Source organism: Chlorocebus sabaeus, chromosome 17, assembly GCF_047675955.1.
Source record: "Chlorocebus sabaeus isolate Y175 chromosome 17, mChlSab1.0.hap1, whole genome shotgun sequence".
Classification (NCBI taxonomy): Eukaryota; Metazoa; Chordata; class Mammalia; order Primates; family Cercopithecidae; genus Chlorocebus; species Chlorocebus sabaeus.
This window is the reverse complement of record NC_132920.1, coordinates 29728461-29749834: the sequence shown is the minus strand read 5'-3', so window position 1 is coordinate 29749834 and position 21374 is coordinate 29728461. Positions and strand designations below refer to the sequence as shown.

General features: G+C 46.8%; 4 protein-coding genes across 9 annotated transcripts; 2 read left to right on the top strand and 2 right to left on the bottom strand.

The window, feature by feature from the left end:
• The first annotated feature begins 1312 nt into the window (after positions 1 to 1312).
• On the top strand, positions 1313 to 7579 carry RNF39 (ring finger protein 39). Its single transcript, XM_007973269.3, has 4 exons — positions 1313 to 1884; positions 3615 to 3637; positions 3845 to 3936; positions 5406 to 7579. Exons 1-4 carry the CDS (start codon positions 1318 to 1320, stop codon positions 5984 to 5986), a joined length of 1263 nt encoding a protein of 420 aa, XP_007971460.3. The 5' UTR covers positions 1313 to 1317; the 3' UTR covers positions 5987 to 7579.
• PPP1R11 (protein phosphatase 1 regulatory inhibitor subunit 11) lies at positions 6761 to 9975 on the bottom strand. Of its 3 annotated transcripts, none has more exons than XM_007973268.3 (3): positions 9854 to 9975; positions 8389 to 8497; positions 6761 to 7983 (listed from the first exon to the last, which is right to left on the bottom strand). In XM_007973268.3, the coding sequence occupies exons 1-3, from the start codon at positions 9896 to 9898 to the stop codon at positions 7781 to 7783; spliced, it is 357 nt and encodes a 118-aa protein (XP_007971459.1). In that variant the 5' UTR covers positions 9899 to 9975; the 3' UTR covers positions 6761 to 7780. The 3 variants fall into 3 exon arrangements, with proteins under 3 accessions (XP_007971459.1, XP_072861890.1, XP_007971458.1); XM_073005789.1 differs by having other exon boundaries at positions 9800 to 9913; XM_007973267.3 differs by having other exon boundaries at positions 9607 to 9894.
• Positions 9976 to 12185: 2210 nt separating this feature from the next.
• POLR1H (RNA polymerase I subunit H) lies at positions 12186 to 16516 on the bottom strand. Of its 4 annotated transcripts, none has more exons than XM_007973263.3 (5): positions 16347 to 16509; positions 16076 to 16230; positions 15729 to 15829; positions 15412 to 15521; positions 12186 to 12414 (listed from the first exon to the last, which is right to left on the bottom strand). In XM_007973263.3, the coding sequence occupies exons 2-5, from the start codon at positions 16218 to 16220 to the stop codon at positions 12390 to 12392; spliced, it is 381 nt and encodes a 126-aa protein (XP_007971454.2). In that variant the 5' UTR covers positions 16221 to 16230; positions 16347 to 16509; the 3' UTR covers positions 12186 to 12389. The 4 variants fall into 4 exon arrangements, with proteins under 4 accessions (XP_007971454.2, XP_007971456.2, XP_007971455.2 ...); XM_007973265.3 differs by having other exon boundaries at positions 16356 to 16509; XM_007973264.3 differs by having other exon boundaries at positions 16365 to 16509.
• A 442-nt stretch (positions 16517 to 16958) lies between these two features.
• Positions 16959 to 21142, top strand: LOC103221842 (putative uncharacterized protein ZNRD1-AS1). Its single transcript, XM_038005637.2, has 3 exons — positions 16959 to 17003; positions 19555 to 19630; positions 20022 to 21142. Exon 3 carries the CDS (start codon positions 20172 to 20174, stop codon positions 20775 to 20777), a length of 606 nt encoding a protein of 201 aa, XP_037861565.2. The 5' UTR covers positions 16959 to 17003; positions 19555 to 19630; positions 20022 to 20171; the 3' UTR covers positions 20778 to 21142.
• The last annotated feature ends 232 nt before the right edge of the window (positions 21143 to 21374 follow it).

Here is a 21374-nt window from a genome sequence, read left to right as displayed (position 1 = left end):
ACTCTTGTTCTTTTAATAATAAAACTAATGATAGAGTATCTGTCTCTTTGCCTGTTTTCTTTGAGCATGTCCATCTGTTCCTAAATAATACTGAACATTTATCCCAGTGATATTCAATGTGTATGAGGCTATTCATACACATTATATTTAGCTGTGATGTTTGTATTACGTGAATGCTTCTGTCTGCAATTTGGGCATCTGGACATTGATGGATGCAGACACATGTTATATAACAGTGTGAGTGATCATAGTTGTAGACAGCTGGATGTTTACTTATGTGCACACCCCCATGAGTATCCAGTCAGCTAGGCCTGGCATTGGAAGGGTAGAGAAGCTAGGAAGAGGAGGGAGCAGGGAGGAAGAAAAGAGGTTGGGAGAGGAGCAGGTAAGGAGAAAGAGAGAATGAAGGTGAGGAATGAAGGCACAAAGGAACACCAGAAAAATATCAGGAAGCAGGAGGGGTCCCAGGGATCTGTAACTGAAAAAGGCAGGGTTGAGTCACAGCAAGAACACAAGTCAGAAGACCAGGGTAGGGCTCCACTTCTGGTCATTCCCTTGCTATGTGACCTTGGCTATTCCAACTCTCTGGGCCTCTGTGAACTACCAGAGTTGAAATAGATAATACCAGGTACATTCCAAAGAAGGAAGGAAAGAGAGAACTGGAAATAAAAACACACACAGGGAAAAACAGAGAGAAAGAACCAGAAAGAGAGACTCACGAAGAAATTAAGGAGAGGCCCTGGGAGCTGGCCAGAGGTAGAGTTGTGAGAGCTCTGCCCCGACTCCCTGAGGCCGGAGTGTGGGTGCCTGTTCCCCACCCCTTACTCCAGAACTTCAGAGTGCCCTTAAGCCCTTAATAGGTAAGGAAGGAAGATGGAAAGGCGAGAGGCACCGGGAATGAAAACCACACATCAACACTCAAGAGGCTTGCCAAAGCCACACAAACCAGGATCTCTACTTCCGGCCCCCAGCCCCCAGATGTAGGTGTGCCAGCCACCTGGAATGAATCACACCTTGGCAATGTGGGCGCACATGCCAAGAGTGAGTCTGGGCACCCGGCCCATGCGTGTACCACAGGCCGAGGGGAAGGTAAAATTGGGGCTCTTCGGGGGTTCACAGGGGGCTACCCTCCCCACACAGGGTTACCCCGCTCCAGACCGCCCTCTAGTGACCTCCTAGGCTCGGGGACCCAGGTGTGCTATTCTCCCCTCCCTGCTCCCCCAAACCTTACCCGGGAAGCGGGAGAACCAGATGAGGCATTACGCAAGGCCTGGTGTTTACCTCCCGTGGGAGCCTCCTCCCTCCCTATAAAGCCTGATGTCGTGGAGAGATTTGCCGAGACTAAGACTCTGGTTGAAGACAGAGGCAATCCCAGGAGAGGGGCGGAAAGCGGCAAAAGTTAATGCGGGAGTCGGAGAGAAGGGCATCTACACAGCAAGCAGCAGGGGCGGCCCGCCATCTGCGCACTCGAAGGCGGTCGCGGTGGTCGCGCAAGGGGCGGCGTCCAGATCCCGACTTTCCATGGATGCGCCCGAGCTGGGCCCGGGGCTGGTGGAGCGTCTGGAGCAGCTGGCGACGTGTCCTCTGTGCGGGGGCTCCTTCGAGGACCCAGTGCTTCTGGCGTGTGAGCACAACTTCTGCCGCGCGTGTCTGGCCCGCCGCTGGGGGACCCCGCCGGCGACCGACACCGAGGCTTCCCCCACCGCCTGTCCCTGCTGCGGCCTGCCGTGTCCCCGCCGCAGCCTGAGGTCTAATGTGCGGCTGGCAGTGGAGGTGCGAATCAGCCGTGAGCTGCGAGAGAAGCTGGCTGAGCCTGGGGCCCGTGCGGGGAGACGCCGAGGGGGGCGCATCCCCACCATGGGCTGCCTGGACCCGCCCGGAGAGGTGAGGTTGGGCGCGCGTCGTGGAGTTGTTGGTGGAAGCCGGAGGTTCATGGGTTCCCCGGGGAAGCCGGGAATGGCAAGTCTAGAGCCGGAGGCCCTGTGGAAGTTCAGGCAAAGGATGGGGTGGGCAGAGAAAAGCAAAGGATGAGGGGGCGAGGGCTGACCCTGGGTCCTCAAGTTGAGAGGCGCCCGGAAGGACGATGGATGGAGTTGACACTTGGTCCCCAGGGGAGGAGGCTGGACGGATGCCTGAGCCTTGTGAGAGGGGCTGGAGAGAAGAGAGTGGGGAGGCAGAGAAGTGGTACTGGATAGAACGCGCAGAGCCCTGGAGTCGCCACGAAGGGCACGGGAACTGCACAAGTTTTGGCAGGGCAGCCGCAGTCGCCCGGGAGAAGAGCTGGCGGAGGGGAGGGAGAGGCGGGCGGAAGTGGGAGCCGACCCAGGTGAGGGTGAGCAGGGGGCCTGGGAGGATGGTGGGCGAGGGCAGAACCTGCATAGAGGAGAGGGAGCAGGAGACCGGGCTGGCGGAGAAAAAACTGGGGAGGAGGGGACTGACAAGAGGATGGAGGAAGGGAGCAAGGGGTTGGGGCAAATCCAAACGTCCCCGTAGCGTCGTGGGGGTTGGTCCCAGACTCTGGGTCAGGCTAAGCTGTGTGTTGTTTGTTATTGTTATTTCGGCTCCTCCCAAGGCCCCAGGCAGGAGCGGCCACGGGTGGAGGCGAGGTGCGGGAGAACGGCCGCCGGGGCCTCTGGCTCCTCTCCACATCCCAGTCTTACCACCCATCTAACCCCGCGCCTCTCCTGGGCCCGGGCTCCTTGGCCACCAACCAACCCATTACCTTGCCCGACCCCCGGGGGTCTGGGACTCCTGACTGGCTTCTCCCCAGCAGCCAAGCTGGTCTTGGGTGTTGCTTCTGCCCTTTGAAGTCTTCATAGACCTAATTAGTCTGGGTGTAATTGGCACAATTAGGCAAATTGTTTCTCTCTCCCTCTCCCCACCATATCGGCCTGCTCCAGACATCAGCACTAGACAGTGAAGTGGAGGGGTCGGGATCCCAGTGTTTGGAGGGGAGCATCCAGCGCCCTCTCCTGGCTCCCATAGTGCTCTATGGATCTGCTGGGCCTTTGGGACACATTCAAGTCTAGCTGCCTCCCTGGCCAGGGTCCAGAGACACAAAGCAAAGGGCCCAATACACGCCACTGGGCTTTTATTGCAAGAGGGGAAGCAGCTTTATTGTAAGGCTTTTATATACCAACTCTTAGCCCGAGGGCTCTGGGTGTGTGTTTGGTCTGTGTGATGGAGGGTGGAAGGGACAGATGGTTTTCTGGGATGCACTGGGAAAGATGGATAAGGATGGGGCCACTGAAAGAGACAGAATGGGACTGAGGAGGCAGCAGAGGAAGGCAAGGGCTCTGGGGACAAGGAACAGTCATGGACAAGCCTGGGAACAGAGAATTGAGAACCTTTGGGGAGTGGAAAGGGGGAGGACAGTGGAGATGGAGTTAGGAGGATGAGGGAAAAGTGATGGGGTGAGAGGAAGAAGGGATCATGAAAGGTGAAGGAGGAGAATGAGAGGAAAAGGAGCACAGGGGGTAAGGAGGTGAGATCACTCTGAAAGGTGAGGAGGGACACTCAGACAGAGCTCACCTGAGGAGGGGGGGAGATAGGGAGGGATGCCCCAGGGAATGAAGCCCAGAGCTCACATCCATGTTTGTTTCTGCCCATCCTAGGATATGAGGAAGACATGGAGACGGTGAGTTCCACTTTTCTGTTCCTTCCTTTTCACACAAGCTGCCATAGCCATCACGTTCTCACTGGGCCTACACTTTTGTTGCCATTAATAGGCAGGTTTTCTGGGGTACAGCCTCATCCCTTCTCCCTCCAGAGATGTGAATGGGGTATGCGTGGGGGCATTAGCAGCAGAGGGCTGATTTCCTGACCCTTCCCCTCATCTGTCTAGATTTGAAGTCCCAACACCTAAGTCATCTAAATCAGAGGATGATCTCCCTGAAGATTATCCAGTGGTCAAAAACATGCTTCATAGACTGACAGGTAAGGAAAGAAGAAGGGAGGGAAGGGAATTGAATGACAGTCTGTGTTAGATTTTCTTCCTTTTAGCCCTAAAAAGTGATCAGGTCCTTTTTGATGTCTGCATTAGTTTCCTAGTACTCCTATAATGAAGCACCACAAAGTAGGTGGCTTAAACAACAGACATCTATCTCAAAGTTCAGGAGGTAGAAGTCTGAAATGAAGGTGTCAGCAGTGTTGGTTCCTTCTGAGGGCCATGAGACAGAATCTGTTCCATTCCTGTCTCCTAGACTCTGGTAGCCTCACATGTTCTTTGGGTGATAGGTCTGCACATTTTCTTTCGTATGCATTTGTCTCTGTGTCCAAATTTCCTCTTTTTATAAGTCAGCAATCTGGATTACAGCCCACCCTAATGACCTTCATTTTAACTTGATTACCTCTGTAAAGATCCTGTTTCAAAGTAAGGTCATATTCTTTGAAAGGAGGTTTGGAGGACTTCAACCTATCTTTGTGTGTGTGTGGAGTAGGGGAGGGCACAGTTCAGCCTATAACAATGTCTATCCTCGATTCCTCATATTCCAGCCATTTTCCCTCTTCCTTTTTCATACATTCAAACAACAGATCCCTGAAGGTTAGGTGCCTCTCAGAAATCTCTGCTTCCACCACCTCTCATCACTCCTCTTTGGAAGGGGACCCCAGCATCTCCTTGACCCTTCTTTCCTCACTCACTCCCAAGAAGAAGGGTGCCTCTACCCTTCTTTAAACTGCCTAGAGAAGATGGTCCACCCTCCTGGTCATCCACCATCTTGCCCAGTCCAGATTGCTTCTGGCACCCCTAATCCAGAAATCTTTCTTCAAAGCACCTCAAACATATAAGACCAATGGTTCTTTCTTTCTGGTCTCTGGCTATCACCACCTGCTCTCCTCCTCTGCCCCACACCTTCTACAGAAATAGGCCTGTCCACCCACCCCCATTCCTGTGGGCGGGTGGGCTGGTTTCTCAGGATACCTTGGATTCCTCCCTGTGCCCTTCCCATCACTTGAGGTTCCAGTATCAGTATGGCTTTCTCTTCAGATGAACATTCCCCATTTGGCTGACCCAGCTCCCATGCCCCACCCCAGATGCTGCAGATTGAGGTATCAGTCCTTACTCCTCCCTCCAAGTCAGATCAGCCTCACTCTTCCTCCCCCAACCCCACAAACCGGACAACCTCTCCTTTGATCTTCCTGCTGTGCTCCCTGCCCTGGACCAGTATGATGCTTCCCCAGGTCCAGTTCTACAGAAGTGGTGCATCAGTACAAGGTCCGATATTGCCCAGGCCTGCTCTTCACATGCCTTGCTCCTTTTTGGTCTTGCAGCCGCCTTTTGAGCTGTTGTGGAGTCACTAGCACTCAGTCTTTTACGTGATCTCCATTGACTATTCTCCACCCTACCCTGACTGTGATATAGAAAACTCTCTCATGAGGTCCTCTCCCTGCCTCCCGCTCTCCAGCCGACCTGACCCTGGACCCTGGGACCGCACACCGCCGCCTGCTCATCTCTGCCGACCGCCGCAGCGTTCAACTGGCCCCACCAGGGACGCCCGCGCCCCCTGACGGCCCCAAGCGCTTCGATCAGCTCCCGGCTGTGCTGGGCGCGCAGGGCTTCGGGGCCGGCCGCCATTGCTGGGAGGTGGAAACTGCGGACGCTGCCTCCTGCAGAGACTCTTCGGGGGAGGATGAGGACGACGAGGAGAGCCACTATGCAGTGGGCGCGGCCGGGGAATCCGTGCAACGCAAGGGCTGTGTGAGGCTGTGCCCTGCGGGGGCCGTGTGGGCCGTGGAGGGCCGCGGCGGCCGCCTGTGGGCCCTCACGGCACCCGAGCCCACCCTGCTGGGCGGAGTCGAGCCCCCGCCGCGGCGTATTCGCGTGGACCTGGACTGGGAGCGGGGCCGCGTGGCCTTCTACGACGGCCGCTCACTGGACCTGCTTTATGCTTTCCAGGCGTCCGCCCCCCTGGGGGAGCGCATCTTCCCGCTGTTCTGCACCTGCGACCCTCGTGCTCCGCTCCGCATTGTACCAGCGGAAAGCTGAGTCCAGCTAGAAGTTTGGCCCGGCCACTGGCCCTGCAGCTGCTTCTTTTTGGCGTGGAATTCCCCACTCATTTCTGCGAACACATTCACACGACCATTGCAGGAGTATTAATCCCAACCCACATTTCCCCCCCCCAAAAATGAGATCTCACCTGCTCTCCACGTTTCCACGTCCCTGCTCAAAATCAAATCCATTCCTGCTTTCTGGCTCTCAGAATCTTCTCTTCCCTACAGCTGCTACAGTACTTCCTGACTTCTCCCATTCAAACCACTCTAGGCCTGCAATGGGGAACAAGCCCTCCCCATCAGTAATGGTAAAGTGACCATGTTTCCTACACAGAGGCTCTGCTGGTCAAATACTTGACTCCCACTCTTGCCTCTCCTAGCTCCAAAGAAGGGCTCAGGGCCTTCCCCACAGGTCTAAGGACTGGGCTACCCTGCCTGTCCACTGAGGTTCCTCCTAAAACAAGAGGCTTGACTCTGGTCTGGGCCCTGTGGCCCTCTGGGAAGCTTCGTACCCCTTTTGGGGGATCTTGGGGTGGGGAGGGACAAGCTGGTTCCCCAACTTCCTATGACTGCTTTCTATGCTCACAGCCTTTTTTCCATAAGAACCTTCTTGAAACTTCTCCCTGCACACACTCACAGAAAGGAGCCAATGGTGCTACTTCCCCTCTCTCCTCCTCAACCTGGGAATACTTCAGACATCTCCAAACTCATCCTTGTGTATAGTCTCACACCCTTCCCCATATGTATAAATGGGCCCATATTTAACACATTTTGTGATTTTGGGTTATTTATTTTGTGCATCTGTGGCAATAAATGAGATCTCAGCGGTCGTATGGATTTGACTGATCTCTGCAACTGTGTATGGCAAAAGGACTGGAAAATGAAAACCAAATCCCAGTAAGGGGTAGAGAGGGCCAAGAGAACTGAACATCTGGGCTGGCAGAGAAATCAAAGTCTAGGAATTAAGAGGTAAGAGTGTAGCACAGGGGATATACCCCAATCTCTTTGCTCCTTCCCTCTTCCTTCCTATCCCAGAGACTCAGGTCCCTGGGACTATATTGGATCTGTCTCTGAAGCTGAAAAACAAAAGGCGGAGGAGATAGTTGGCTCTAGGTGACCAATCTCAGCCATCTTTGTCAGAAATCCTAAATCACAGGAGAAGGGTGGGAAGAAAGGATATGATTATTTCCTGTTCTATTTTCCATAAGAGGTGAGAATGACAAGGACCTCTTTTCTAACTCCTCTTCAGGGCGTGAGGAGGGTTAGCAGGAGGAGAAGGGCTGGGAGCCCTGAGGTCTCCTGTAAGACCTCATATCTCACAGTCAAGGACTAAGAATTAGGATTAAATATTTTAGAAGGATAGCTCTAAACCAGGATTAGCAAGCAAAGCTAGGGTGTAAATTCCTGGAATCTGACTGGGACCCTGGCAGTGAAAGCTGGGACTGTTGAAAACCCAATTTAAGTGTTTGCTACTCATGTAGCGTGCAGGGCCAAGATAACTAGATCCCAGGACAGGCAGTTTGGCAGTGAGAACAAAAGGAAGAGACTGGGACCAAGCTGACTAGATCCCTTGAGAGAGAAGGGTGGGTATTGGGTGGAAAAATGAGGACTGGGGGAACCCAGGAGGCTGGGTTGGAATAGCAGCAAGTCATAATTCCAGATCTCTGTTCACCCTCCTCTTCCTCTTTCCTCTATCAGGCAGAAGAGAGGGAAGGAGGGGGCTGGAGAAGTAGCCACATGAATACATTCAGGGCCAGACAGACACAGGAATGGTGGAGGAGAGAGGAATTTAGTGCTGCATTGGCCCTGGTGGGGGCTGGGAAGGGTCAGGAGGCTGGGGAGGGGTGGTGGGGGTCGGTCCTAGGGTTGCACGACGCCGTCCTTTGCGGTGGCCACGTACACAGTGTGTATGACCACAGCCCTCTTCTTCCTCCTCATCACTTTCCGTGGAGCTCTCGCCAAAGGCCCGAGGTTTCTCATAAATACAGCAGCCTAGATTTAGAGGGAGGAGCCCAGTTAAAGAGGAGGAAGGGTAAGATGTATAGTCAGATCCATTCCCACTCAAACTCAGTGAAAATTCCTATTTTCTCCTACGTTCCAGGATTCACCTTCCCCAGGCCCACCCTCTGGGACTCAGGCCCCATTCCCCTTGTCCTCTTAGAGAGTCACGAATTCAAAGCCCTACTTCTCCCACCTCTGATACTTCTTGTCATCAGACCTAGGCAATTCCAGTTCTAGCCCTTCCCTACCTCTTTCCCTGATACCACAGAACCACCAAAAAAGCGACAGAACCATGAGCATCTGGGGGCTTCTGGAAAGCCAGTGGATATGAGTAGATACAAGATACGCTGAAGGGAGCCAGAACTCCAGGGCTACTGCGGGCCAACAATTACTCACATTTTGATGAGCGGCGGCCCATGTGTTCATTGTCCACGGTGTCACTTGTCCATTCCACCTTTTTCTCTGGCTTCCGTTTCCGAAGTTTGATGGTAAGGCTCCGGTTCTCCTAGAAGGTTAAGGATGAGCGTACCTATCTAGTCCCCTCCTACTAACCTTTCCCACTCCCTCCCAGGGAACTTCCTCTCTTATCTTCTTCAGCTCAATCAGTACCACAGACATAGCACCAGGGGAGTTGCGAGAAGATAAAACAGAACAGGTCTTTGACTTCAGACAGTCCCTTGAGGAATAAGTATTATTTCCTGTTCTTATATCACCAGTATAAGAGAAGGCACAATTCCTAACCTAGGGAAGGTTCCAGCAACTCTTCAAAGGAAAATATAATCCTCGCTGTTTCTCCGTCTTCCTCCCCACATCATCCTTGGTAGTATTAATACATGAAAATTACTTTTCAGTCCCCAGCACCTAATCTTTGATCTCCCTTTTTCCAGATCCCCTCTTCTTTTTCCCATTAAACAAACAAACAAAACCTCTCTCATTCTCAAGCTCCAGCTCTCTCTACCTCTTATCCACCTATTGTCTGGCATCCTGGCATCTCTAGTAGCAAGTATTATTAATCTATTAATTACCAAGCTCCCTTTAATCCAAGAGTATTAAGCCCAACACAATCTTCTCCCTTTGAAGGCAACTTAACATGTTTTTGGAAAAATACTTATTGTTTCTCCATTTACATCTTTGCTCTCTGATTTCTCAAAATGCCTCTTTTCATCTCCTTTTCTTCTTTCCTCATTCCTGCCACTTCCTTTTACATTCAACCATTCAATAAATATTTATTTAAATATAAGCATTGATAATATTGATAAGTTGGCCCCCAACCATGCTTTCTTACACTACCTTTGACTTCCTCCCAACATCTTCCTGGCTCCTTAATCCTCAATTTCCCATTCGTTCATTACTTATACACATAACCACCCCAAGCAGCAACACCTATATCCTAACTGTACCTCCCTATTACATGATCCTTGACCAGCCTCCTGCACCATCTCTGCCACTCTAAATAGCTCCAATACCTTCCGATTCTCCCAGCCCTAGATATTCAGCCCCACACCTCCCATATTCCCAGGCCCAGTTCCTCCAACAACTCTTCTAATCCCTGTCCCCTCCCTCCCAGTATCTCCCAGACCCCTAAACAGCACCGCCCCCCCCCGCCTTTCTCACGGGCTCGGTTGTCACGGTAACCGTTGTCTCAGTGACGGTCTCGCTCAGCCCAGCCCCTGCCTCGGCCATGGCTAAGGCTCAGGAGAGGGAGGAGAGGAGGAAAGGGGATGGGATGAGACACCCTTCCCTTTTTCTGTCTCTGAGGTCTAAGAGAAGTGGTATCGGATTCAGAGTGGTAGCCAGAATCCTCCACCTTCTTTTTTCCCCCCTCCTCCTGGGCCTCCGTTTCTCCACCCCTGGGGATAACCTGGCCAACCCCACTTCCGGCTCGCCGCTTCCGGGTGTGACGCATGCTGCTGTCCCCCTTTTTCCCTTCCGCGGCACCAAATTCGTCAAAGCGCAGGCGTCGCTGGATTAGTTCCGCCGTAACGTGACGGCGCGCAGGCGCTGAAAGAAAGAGAAACAAATTTGGCGGAAGGGGTGTCACTGCGGGTGTGGGAGGCGGAGGGAGACTCAAGGGCAGCACGCGTACTCACAGCCTAGAGGAAGCAGAAGGGGCGCCCAGATGAGGAGGGCCGGGCCAGACGCTGCAGAGTGGGTGTGGCGAAGGCGGAGTTGTGTGCACCAAGCTGAGTCCTGCTGCAGATTTCCATTTACCTTGTCTAGGTAGCTGGACCGGCGAGGAAACTTAAGGAGCAATAGTGATGACCCTACCACGGCCTATTTCCCTTTCCTTTTTTGGTCTGGGTTTCTCTAATGAAAACGGGATGTGGGAGCAGTTGGAAACACGCTTAAGAGTCAAGCGATGTGGTTCTAGCCCTCGCCTTGTGCCTGTAGGTGTTTGAGCAGTTCAGTTTAGTGCACGTTCAGCGTGGTGTTTTTTTTCAGTCACTGTGCTAAGCCTTGAAGATGGAGGCGCGTAAGATGCTCAGACCTTGCCTTTTAGCGCCCGGTCTAGTAGAAAAGACAGGCATGCTGGAAACTAACAAAAATATGAAACATTGGGGCATTAACAAATGCCAAGTCGGATTTGTAAATCTGAATGTAGTTACATACTGCCAACATATTCATTCTCTCTGGGGTGATGAGTATGATGAGGCAGAGAAATGGTCGTAAATTGCAGTATAGGCCATTTTATAAAAATATATACAGGTTTCTTAGAGAGCAAAAGAAAGTGGTAAAACAAGAACCAGGAAGGCCGACAAGTAGGTTTTTTTAGAAGAGCAGCTTAAAAAGTTGTAGATGTGTGCACTACAGGAAATGGAGTTTTGTACCGCTTGAATCTGAGGAAGTGCCAGATGAGGCTTGACAGGTAGGCAGTGGTTATATGGAAGGACCTGTATGCTTTGCTAAGAAATTGAGCTTAATCCAATCACTGTTATGGGCCAGAGAAAGGCTTAAAGTAGGGTAGAAACGTGAACAGGTGTGTTTCAGATTTCAGGCGTGGGTCAGGAAAGTCAACTGCCAGAACAGTTGAAATGTACAATGGGGAAGACTGCACTGCCCGTTCTCCAGGTTGCTGTGGGGGGTCAAACAAGATAGCTATGTTTGAGAGCTCTGAATATATATATGAAGGGCCACACAATTATATGGTAATTACTACAGTAACCCCTTGATCACGATTTAAGCCAAGGAATGCAGGACCTGAGTATGTATTTGTTCCTCTTGAAAGTTTTTGGTTCAAACAGAAAAAAGCAAGATACAGTTCAGCATGTCTAGTATAGTCCATTAAAAAAAACCAAACGCATATATAGCAACACACATATACAGAGCCACATATATATTCACAAGCACAGATATACAGTAGAATTTGGTTATCTCTGTGGAGTAGGATTCCTTGTGACTTTACTTTTTTCTTTCTATCTTTCTATGTAAGAATCTATTATAATAGATACACAATTGATCCTTGAACAACATGGGGGTAAGGGGTGCTGACCCTCTGAACAGCCAAAAGTCCATATATAACTTTTTTGACTCCCCCAAAACTTAACTACTATTGACCAGATGCCTTACCAATAACATAAACAGTTGATTAACACATATTTTGTATGTTATATGTATTATATACTGCAATCTTACAATCAAGTAAGCTAGAGAAAACATTAAGAAAATCATAAGGAAAAGAAAATATATTTACTCTTCATTAAGTAGAAGTTGATCACATTTTTATGTTGAGTAGGCTCAGGAAGAGGAAAAGGAGGGCTTAAATGTGCTGCTATCTTATGGGTATCAGAAGTGGAAGAAAATCCACATATATGTAGAATCAAGCAGTTCAAACCTGTGTTGTTCAAGGGTCAACTGTATATTGTATTTATCTCAATAGTAATAAAATACCTATAGTGATCACTTAGTATCAGTTTTTTTGCTGTCCAAATTTATATGCTAAAGAGATCTGGTTAAAATTTCTGTTAAATGTCTCACTATCCAATTCCCTAGTTTTTCTTAACCTAAACTCAGGAACCAAATAGATTTAAATAGTATGGCAAGACTTAAAATTGCTTTTTGTTTATATTAGCCTCATTCCTGACTCTACTTTTTTGTCCTTATTTTTCCATCTTTTCTTTTTCATGTATCTCTGTAAACTCATTTAAATTCCTTTTGGAATAAGACAGATTATAAGTAACATAAATATGTCAGGATCTTTTAGGAAAATATAACTTTAATAAGGAAATTCAATTAAGGGTAGGAGTACTCCAGGAACAATGGTAATCCCCACATGATGATCTGACTCTCTTCTAGGAGCAACACATTGCAACCAGATGGGATGGACAAGGCATCTAAAAACCCAGTATCCTTCACCTTCCAAAAGGAGGGAGGGACTGTTGAGTTGCCCAGGAAAAAGGTCAAGAGTCTTCCTTCTCCTGGAACCTATGAGGAAAGAAAGGACTTGTTATATTCACCAAAAGATGAGTTTCTAGTAGTATAAGATAAGATATGCAATCAAATAACCTAGGAAGGACTTTTACTTATGACATCATTGAGGACTGGCTCCCCTAAACAAACCTCCAATTCTAATTCCAAGACAACTAAAAATTCTGGGATTAAAAATATATCCAATGAATTACAACCTCAAAGCAAAGATTTCTTAGGACACAGAAAGCACTAGCTGTAAAAGAAAAAAAAAAAAAAAGGATAAGCTGGACCTTATAAAAACTTTTTTTTTTTTGAGACGGAGTCTTGCTCTGTCGCCCGGGCTGGAGTGCAGTGACCGGATCTCGGCTCACTGCAAGCTCCGCCTCCCGGGTTCACGCCATTCTCCTGCCTCAGCTGGGACTACAGGCACCCGCCACCTCGCCCGGCTAGTTTTTTGTATTTTTTAGTAGAGACGGGGTTTCACCGTGTTAGCCAGGATGGTCTCGATCTCCTGACCTCGTGATCCACCCGTCTCGGCCTCCCAAAGTGCTGGGATTACAGGCTTGAGCCACCGCGCCCGGCCACCTTATAAAAACTTAAAACTTCTGCTCATTTAAAGAGGGTTAAGAAAATAAATAGGCAAGCCGCAGGCTGGGAAAAAAATCTTCTTCTTTTAATTTTTTTAATTTTTCTTTTTGGTAAAATGACAATCAGTGATAGGAAAAAAATACTTTTAAAAGATATATCTGACTATGAATATTTTTAATCTTTTGATGAGATGGCAAGAAAGTAAAGGCAATCTTCATACTGGTTAAAAGTTCTGTAAAACCAGAAATCCAGACAGTGAAGTTAAAACTGATGTCCCTATGAAATGTGACAGTGACACTATGGTGCCTTTTATACTGTTGCAACAGTCACTGGAAGCATAGGAAATGAGGGACAAAATGTGTAAGGTTGATAGGAGATCCTGTGCATAAATTTGGGAACTTCAAAAGTCTGCCCTTTTTTGTAAAAGTGAGTAAGAAAAGAAAAAATTCAACTCTATAGAAGGGGAATTTGACTGTCTCAGTAGGTAGAAAGAGAGAAAACTCTCTCCTGAGAATTTCTAACCATAAGCTAGCCCTTACATGGATTTGCAGCTCAAATTCATACTATCTGTCTGCTCCAAAAAACATGAAGCCAAGAATTTATTTAAAGTAATTCCAGCTTGATAGTGCTTCAAGGCACCTAGAAAAGAAACACAAATGCTGAGAATACAGCACTTACCCAAGGCCTCAAAGAATTCCTACAGTTCAAGTTCTAAAAAACTCAAATTTATTGTCAAAAATTACAAAACAAAGAAAAAAGCACTATGAGAGAGATAGCAGAAACAGACAGCAGCATCAGACACACAAAATCCACGGATATCAGAATTATGAGACATAGAATATAATAACCATATTTAATATTTTAAATATATATTTAAAGACTAGTAAAAGGAACAATTTAAAATATGATTAAGGAACTGAGAATTATTTAAAAATTGAGGAGATTTGAAAAATAAATAGAACTCAAAATAATAACAATAGTAAAAAATAATAATACTTGAAATAAACTGAAGACAGAATTAGTGACATGGAAGAGGAACCTGAAGAAATTACTCAGAAGGTGGCATAAAGAGAAAAGCGACTGAAAATATGAAAAGAGGGCGAGAGAAATGGAGGACAGAAGAGAGAAATCTCATTCTAGTAACTAATTAGAGGTCCAGAATGAGGACTGAGAACATGGGGGAAAGAGAGTATTAAAAGAGATGATGGCTGATAATTTTCCAAGGTTGATGAAAAAAAAAATCCACTCTAGGCCGGGCGCAGTGGCTCACGCCTGTAATCCCAGCACTTTGGGAGGCCGAGGTGGGTGGATCACGAGGTCAGGAGATCCAGATCACTCTGGCTAACACAGTGAAATCTCGTCCCTACTAAAAAACACAAAAAATTAGCTGGGCGTGGTGGCGGGCACCTGTAGTCCCAGCTATTCCGGAGCTATATCTCCTGCTGAGGCAGGAGAATGGCGTGAACCCGAGAGGCGGAGCTTGCAGTGAGCCGAGAACACACCACTGCACTCCAGCCTGGGCGACAGCGAGAGACTCCGTCTCAAAAAAAAAAAAAAAAAAAACACACACACACAAAACAAAAAACAACAATGCACTCTCAGTTTCAGAAAGTCCAACAAATCCCAAACAGAATAAAAGAAAATCACATTTTGATACACTATAGTGACTGCAGAACACCAAAGACAAAGATGAGGTCTTAAAAGCATTCAGAAAGCCCATGTTCTCTAAATCATGTGTGACTAATTCTCTCCAAAGTAAAACTACCTTGACTGCGGTTGAAGACTGCAGTATAAGATGCTGACCACTAAACAATACTTGCTTCTTATGGTTTTTTTCCTTCATTTCCTTTTAAATATCCTAAAAGAAGGTCAGGCAGGGTGGCTCATGCCTGTAATCCCCAGCACTTTGGGATGCTGAGCTGGGTTGATTGAGCTCAGGAGTTCAAGACCAGACTGGGAAACATAGAGAAACCCTATCTCTACTAAAAATACAAAAAAACAAAACAAAACAAAAGCCAGGCGTGGTGGCACGTGCCTGTGGTCCCAAAGCTACTTTGGAGGCTGAGGTGGGAGGATTACCTGAGCCCAGGAGGCGGAGGTTGCAGTGAGCCAAGATTGTCTCACTGCACTCCAGGCTAGGTGACAGAGCGACACCCTGTCCATAGAAAAACAAACAAACAAACAAAACCAAAACAAACAAACAAACAAAAAAAACCCCTAAAAGGTTTATTTCACTGGTTATAAAAAGGGTTAAAAAAGTGTAATTTTAAAAAATAAAAATTACAAATCTCCCTATTACCAGAACTGCACAGAAATAAGGGATGGGACGAAAGGAAACAGCCGTTTAGTACAAAAAAATAAATCACTGGATTTGTTTATTAGTTAGCAAACAGACTGAGCAAAGGGAGGGGAAAGGATACCCACTTGCAGTTGGTACAGGTGTAGAAGACAGTTTGCCCTTCATCGGCTGAACGCATCTGTCTGGTGTGGTATGCCATTCCTTCATGACCACATCGAGGGCAGCGCCTGTCAACCTGGGAAGAAACTGGTGGGTTATGGACGCCTGGTCATATCATACCCTTACTTCCCACAGGAATCAGGCGATCACGCCTCTCAAACATTGATGCTTTACATCTTTTCCCACTTGGAATTGGGCACAAAACTCTCCAGATCTCTGCAATCACTCCTCCATTTCTTTCCTACTCACCTTATGGAGCCAGTTCTTGATCTCATTAACTTACCACAGGTCCCTGGCACTCAGGCCCTTCCTCCACAGACATAGGCATGGCTGTCCCCAGTTGGTGGAACACAACGGAAGTCTTCACAACCTTCCCCTCAAAGTCTGCACAGGCAAGTAAGACGGGTTATGGAGACAACCAGAGGGAGCTGACACCGGTAACTTCCCCTCTCCCCTGGCTGGTTAGGCCAGGAGGCCCTATATCCTTTCCCTCAGTTTTCATCGCTGGACCAAATGTACAACTGCCTGATGTCCTGCTCTAGGATCCCCTCCTTAACCCAACCGATCTTGAGTTCCCCAAGCTTCCGATCCTGGGCCCTCCGCCAGGACCCCTGCGTACAAGCCTCTCACCCCGAACGTTGATGTTGAAGCCACAGCGAGTACAGGTAACCGTATCCTGAGCCCCGGGCAGAGGCAGGACCGAGCCGCAATCTGAACAGAAATCCAAGTCCGACTGAAAGCTGGAGCAAGTACCGTCGAGGTCCATGACAGACATGCAGTCGGGTCTGAGGAGGGAGTTAGAAGTTTATTAACAAAAGAGAGAAGAGTTCCTGCCCCAGAGGTGGTAACTATTCCGTCCCAGGACGTAGGAGTATATAACCCGAGTCCTCCTCCCACGCACGCCTCCTGCCTCTACGACCAAGGAGCCGAAACGCCCGGAACTCCCAGACAGCGTCGGGTACTAAAAGGACTTGGAACCCTTTCCTGGGGCCGGCGAGAGGAGCTGGCCAACTCCGTGGGCTAGAGCGCCAGCTCTGCGCCCGCGGCGGGGCAGCGAGCTAGAGGCGGCTAGAGCGTCACGCTTTCGCGCTGACGATTGGCTGTGACGTCATAATTAATTGCGAACCGTGTCTCGGGAGCCGTAGAGATGGAGTCATCTCTTCTAAGGGAGTTTGCGGCTCAACTTTCATGCTAGTACTGAGACGTTGAGCACAAAATTGGTAACCAATGCTGCGCTTCCAGCAAATTTTCCCACCAGCACCGAATCCTGGGATATTTATTCTCTGTTTCACATCCTACGGGAACCCAATCGCGGGGGAATATCCTCCTGAAAACCGTACTTTGCTGAATAATGACTTCTTTGGATTAGAGAACTACAACTCCCTTGGGTCCTGAGCTGGTATTTCCCTTTTGCGGCTGCACAGTAGTTGAAAACAAAGCTAAGTGTTCTGGCACGTATAGTTCTAGCGTTCCTTGGGTCCCGCTGGCGAGCGTGAGCTTTCTGCAGAGCGCAGCCGGCCTGTGTGCTTTGCGGACGGTTCACCGCGCTTGGAAAGGGGTGAGTCGGCTTACTGAGGGACAGCAAGTGGTGAGGGTGAAGGCAGGAGGAATCCTTAGTCCCACGGGACGAAAGGAAGCGGGGATGAAGTGGGACACTTGAGAAGGGGCTCAATACTTTGGAGGTGGTGGAACAGAAGAGCTTGCGGCTTCCCCTCCTTCGACTGCTGCCAGATAACTGAGGCTAGCAGTAGTCAAGAAGCTCATTAAGTAGGATTTCATAAGACTTAGGTCGAGTTTGGCTTTTAGTTGTGCCTGCCGCTTATCGAACTCTTAATTCATTATTCGTCATCCATTAAGTGGACAGCTGACATTTCCGTGATCTTTTATAAAACATGGGAATAAGTTTCTTTCGGAAATCTTGCTATTTTCATTACTCTGTAACTTATATTCGAAGTAGAGACTTTCCCTGAAGGGGCAGCTTGTAGTTGTTTACTAGTTTCCTGCTAGTCCTCCCACCACCACCCACCCTGATAGCTGTGCTAAGTTCCTTCATATGAAAGTTCTGGAGCCATCACTATTTTGTCCTGTGAAGGACACAAGCTGTAGTCTTTTCGCTGGGAGAGGCTCCCATCTGCCTTTCTCTGTGATAATGGAGAGAACACCATAGTTAAAGGGTTAAAACTCAGCAAACTGCTGAAGAGTGACAAGCCCTATCACTTAACTGTGAAATTGCTTGTTATTCTGTCTGACAAAGGGAGATGTGTTGTTGAGCTGATTGTCGTAGACAGTTTTTATTCTCACTCATCTGTGTATCTCCTTTGAAAATGGAACTTGAAATTCTACCCTTCTCAATTTTCTCTTTTTAATTTGAAAAACACTCACCCAACATCCCCTGTGAGTTGCATTAAAGAACAAAGCATTGAAAGGCATATCCTTTTCCCAACAAAAGCTCACAATCTATTCAATAAAGTGTTTATTGAGCAACTATGCCAGGTTTTGAGCTGAGGCTGAACCTGCAAAGTTGAAATCTGTGTTCTCTGACCTCAAGGAACATGAATGAATAATTAGAATACAATAAAAGTGTGCTAGGAGGTACAAAATATGAGAGCCCAGAACATGCATATAAAGCAAACATATCTGTAAACTTCAAGGAAGACTGGGAAATGATTTAATAAAAAGATAGATACAATGTTATGGCAGATATTTAAAAAGATGCTCAGATATTATGTGTCAAGGATCATCAGCAATCAACAAATAATTAATTTTGAGAACTTGGGGTCACAGACTCTAATGTTAAGTACTGTGCTAGAAGCCATGTACAGAGAAGTAAAAGTAAGATGATCGTATGTTTAAAATCTCAAAATAAACTTACATAGACAAATAAGAATGTTCCTAAGAGGTCAGTGAGACCAAATATTTGATATCAGATCCTTTCCAACAATACAGAGGCATATTTGTAGATGTAAATTACAGTTTTCATTCCTTACGAGCCTAAATGTCAGCACCAAAATGTTAAAAGTGATATATGAATACAGATATCACAGTGTAAACCATGATTAATTTTCAAATGAGTTGTAGAATTAAAATATGTCAAGTATTTAGAGGAAAGGAAAATCACTGTGACAGAGTAGACCAGAAAGACTTTATAGTCAGGAGCTTGACCTGTGAAGGACAGATAGAATTTATTGAGAACGTACCAAACTCTTTACATCTAATTCATATTTGTTCTTTATAACCCTGAGAGGCAGATTTTTGTGTTACATCTCCATTTTATAGATGAGAAAGCTGACAGAAGTTACTTGCCCTGAGTCACACACCTAGGAAGTGGTGGAATTAGGATTCAGATCTAGCCCTGTCAGACTGTAAAGCCCATCCTTTGAACTGTAAATGGTATAAAAGGCATAGAGAGGAAATGCCAGACATCCTCAGGGGCTTAAATACGACCTCACAGTAAACTCAGGCTAGACCAGGGATGACACATAAAGGTTGGTAGTTTTCGTTTGTGTTGCCATCAGCCTCCTCTATAAATAAACCCAGAGTAATCACAAATTCCCATCCTGAGGGCTTCAACAGGGAATAGTCTCATAACAGATTTAGAGTGAAGGATGATTGGCATTGTAAGGCAGGCAAGCAGAGGGCTGAGCAATCAAATAAAAAAATTTCAGAACAAAAGATTAGAGGGCAGAAATGCTGTATGTGCTGATAGAGGCAGAGAGGGCCCGGATCAAGCAACTGCAGGAAGAGAAAACTAGAAACCTAGAATCATCTAGAAAGCTAGAACCTAGAATCGTCTCAGAACACAGAGGAGGCTTGAGAACTGAGCAGACTGACATAGATGTACTTGGACAACACCTCACCAAGGAGCATGTCTCTTCCCATTCACAATCCCCAATACGAGATTCACAGTGGTTCATGCTGAGTCCACAGGAAAAGTATGCTTGTTCATATGAAAGGAAAGATCCTTTTATTAAAAGAGCATTCATTATTTTCTACCATAGGAATGCAGTGATTTCCCATGCGGGAAATGGCCCTGCTGTAGTCCTGCCTATTAGCAGGTTTGTTCTGACACCTCCTTCATTTGAATCTACCTTTGCTTTTTTATCTTTCAGATTGGCCTGGGGTACATCATCTAAAGATCCTAGGATTGCTGCAGGTCAGCAGTCTCCATTGGAAAAAAAGATCTTGGTAAGTAAATTATCTTCACATCATACAGTTTGGAACTACACAGAGAAGGAATCTTAGGTTTAAAATCCTTCTGCCCAAGTGACACATTCAGGTAGTATGTCTACACTGGCAAATGTTACCCAGCTATACCCACAGTTGCAAAACAAAGTATCATTTTGAAAACTTCCAACACCATACATTTTTAAAACTACTTATTGATTTGTGGTGGTGACTACTTCATACTTTCAGAGCTCACAGGCTCACCTGGGAGTGATGGGAATAAAATAACAAGCTAAAGTAAAGAGCATGTAGCTGTTCTGGTATCATTAGGGAGGGTGGGCTTGGCTCCTGTTTAAATGTGTTCAAAGGAAAAAGATGATCACATTATAAATTTCTGACTTCACTTTGACAGAATCTAGGTGGTGTGCATACAACAGCAGCAAGACAGTTGATAACTCAGAAATATCAAGAGGAGTGTGAAATCCTCTGTAGGGAGCAAGCTGTTTCTCTTGACTACTGGCTTGCCAAAGCAGAGTCTTATTATAATAAAATAATAGTGGAAATGATGAAAGAAGAGACAGGCAATGAAATCAAGAAAAAAATGGAGAAGAAAACAACCCGAAGCATAGAAGGACTAAAACAGTGCCATTTGATACCTGAGAGAGAGGTGAAACACATAGAAAGGCACATACATCAAACAGGACAGGCTGGAGAATTTAAGAACAAATCATTTAGACAAGTACTGCGACCCCCCAGTGAAACAAAATTACCAAACATTGTGCCAGAAGGGCATGGCATCCAGAACGCACAGAGAAGAAAGCAGGTAAATGAGAGGGAACAGATGCAGATTAAGGATCACCAGGAACGCATGATTCGAGGGAGAGAACTTACAGAGCAAAGACTCAAGGAAAGAATCTTAAGAAGAAGCCAGAGCCAGCTACCTACATATGAGAAGCGTGAGAGAGTAAAGAAAGAGATAAAGGAGTTTGAAAGAGTTATTGCATATCCTCTTTTCCAGCCATGCAGTAGAAGTCGGATTAAAGTGAATATTCTAATGGAAAAGTCTCAGAATGGAGAGAAAGTGAATACAATTGTGAAACCATATCAAAGAAAATTCTTGGTCATGCCACCCTTTTTAAGAAGTCAAATAGGAAAAATAAAAGATTAAAGTTTCAATGCTGTTATGATAAAATCATATCTCTTAAGTGAATCCACCCCTTTTTTTAAAATGTGTGTTCTCATCTCTCCAGGGTTCAGTGAATATTCCCATTTGTATCAGACACAGATAGATAGTTCTGGACTTGAAAATTAGCTTAACTATTTTTAGTTGACTTGCATTTGTTCAAGTTGCATATCCTTTCTAGTGTTCAGTATCCTCATCTTTAAAATGGCAATAATAATATTTGATTGCATTTGTGGAAGGACTTATTGTGTTTGTAAAGTGTAGATATGTATTAGTTGTTTCATAAATGTTATTTTCCCCACTTGGGAAGACAGGGGTTGGGTGATGGGGTGAATAAAGAATTATTCTAATCTGCTTCTCTTATTCTCCCTGCTCCCAGCCCTCCAAGGTTATTTTGATGAGATTGATATAGTTTAGTATATGGTCTTTAATATCATACCTTCGTCAGATAACTACTAGCCAGGCCCTAAAAGTGTAACTTGCCCTGTACAATTTATCTGTATGAGAAACTGAATTTTGAGAGCCTCCTACATGCTAGGCATTGTGTTAGTTACTGAAGGTGAATAAAGAGAAGTCTCTGCC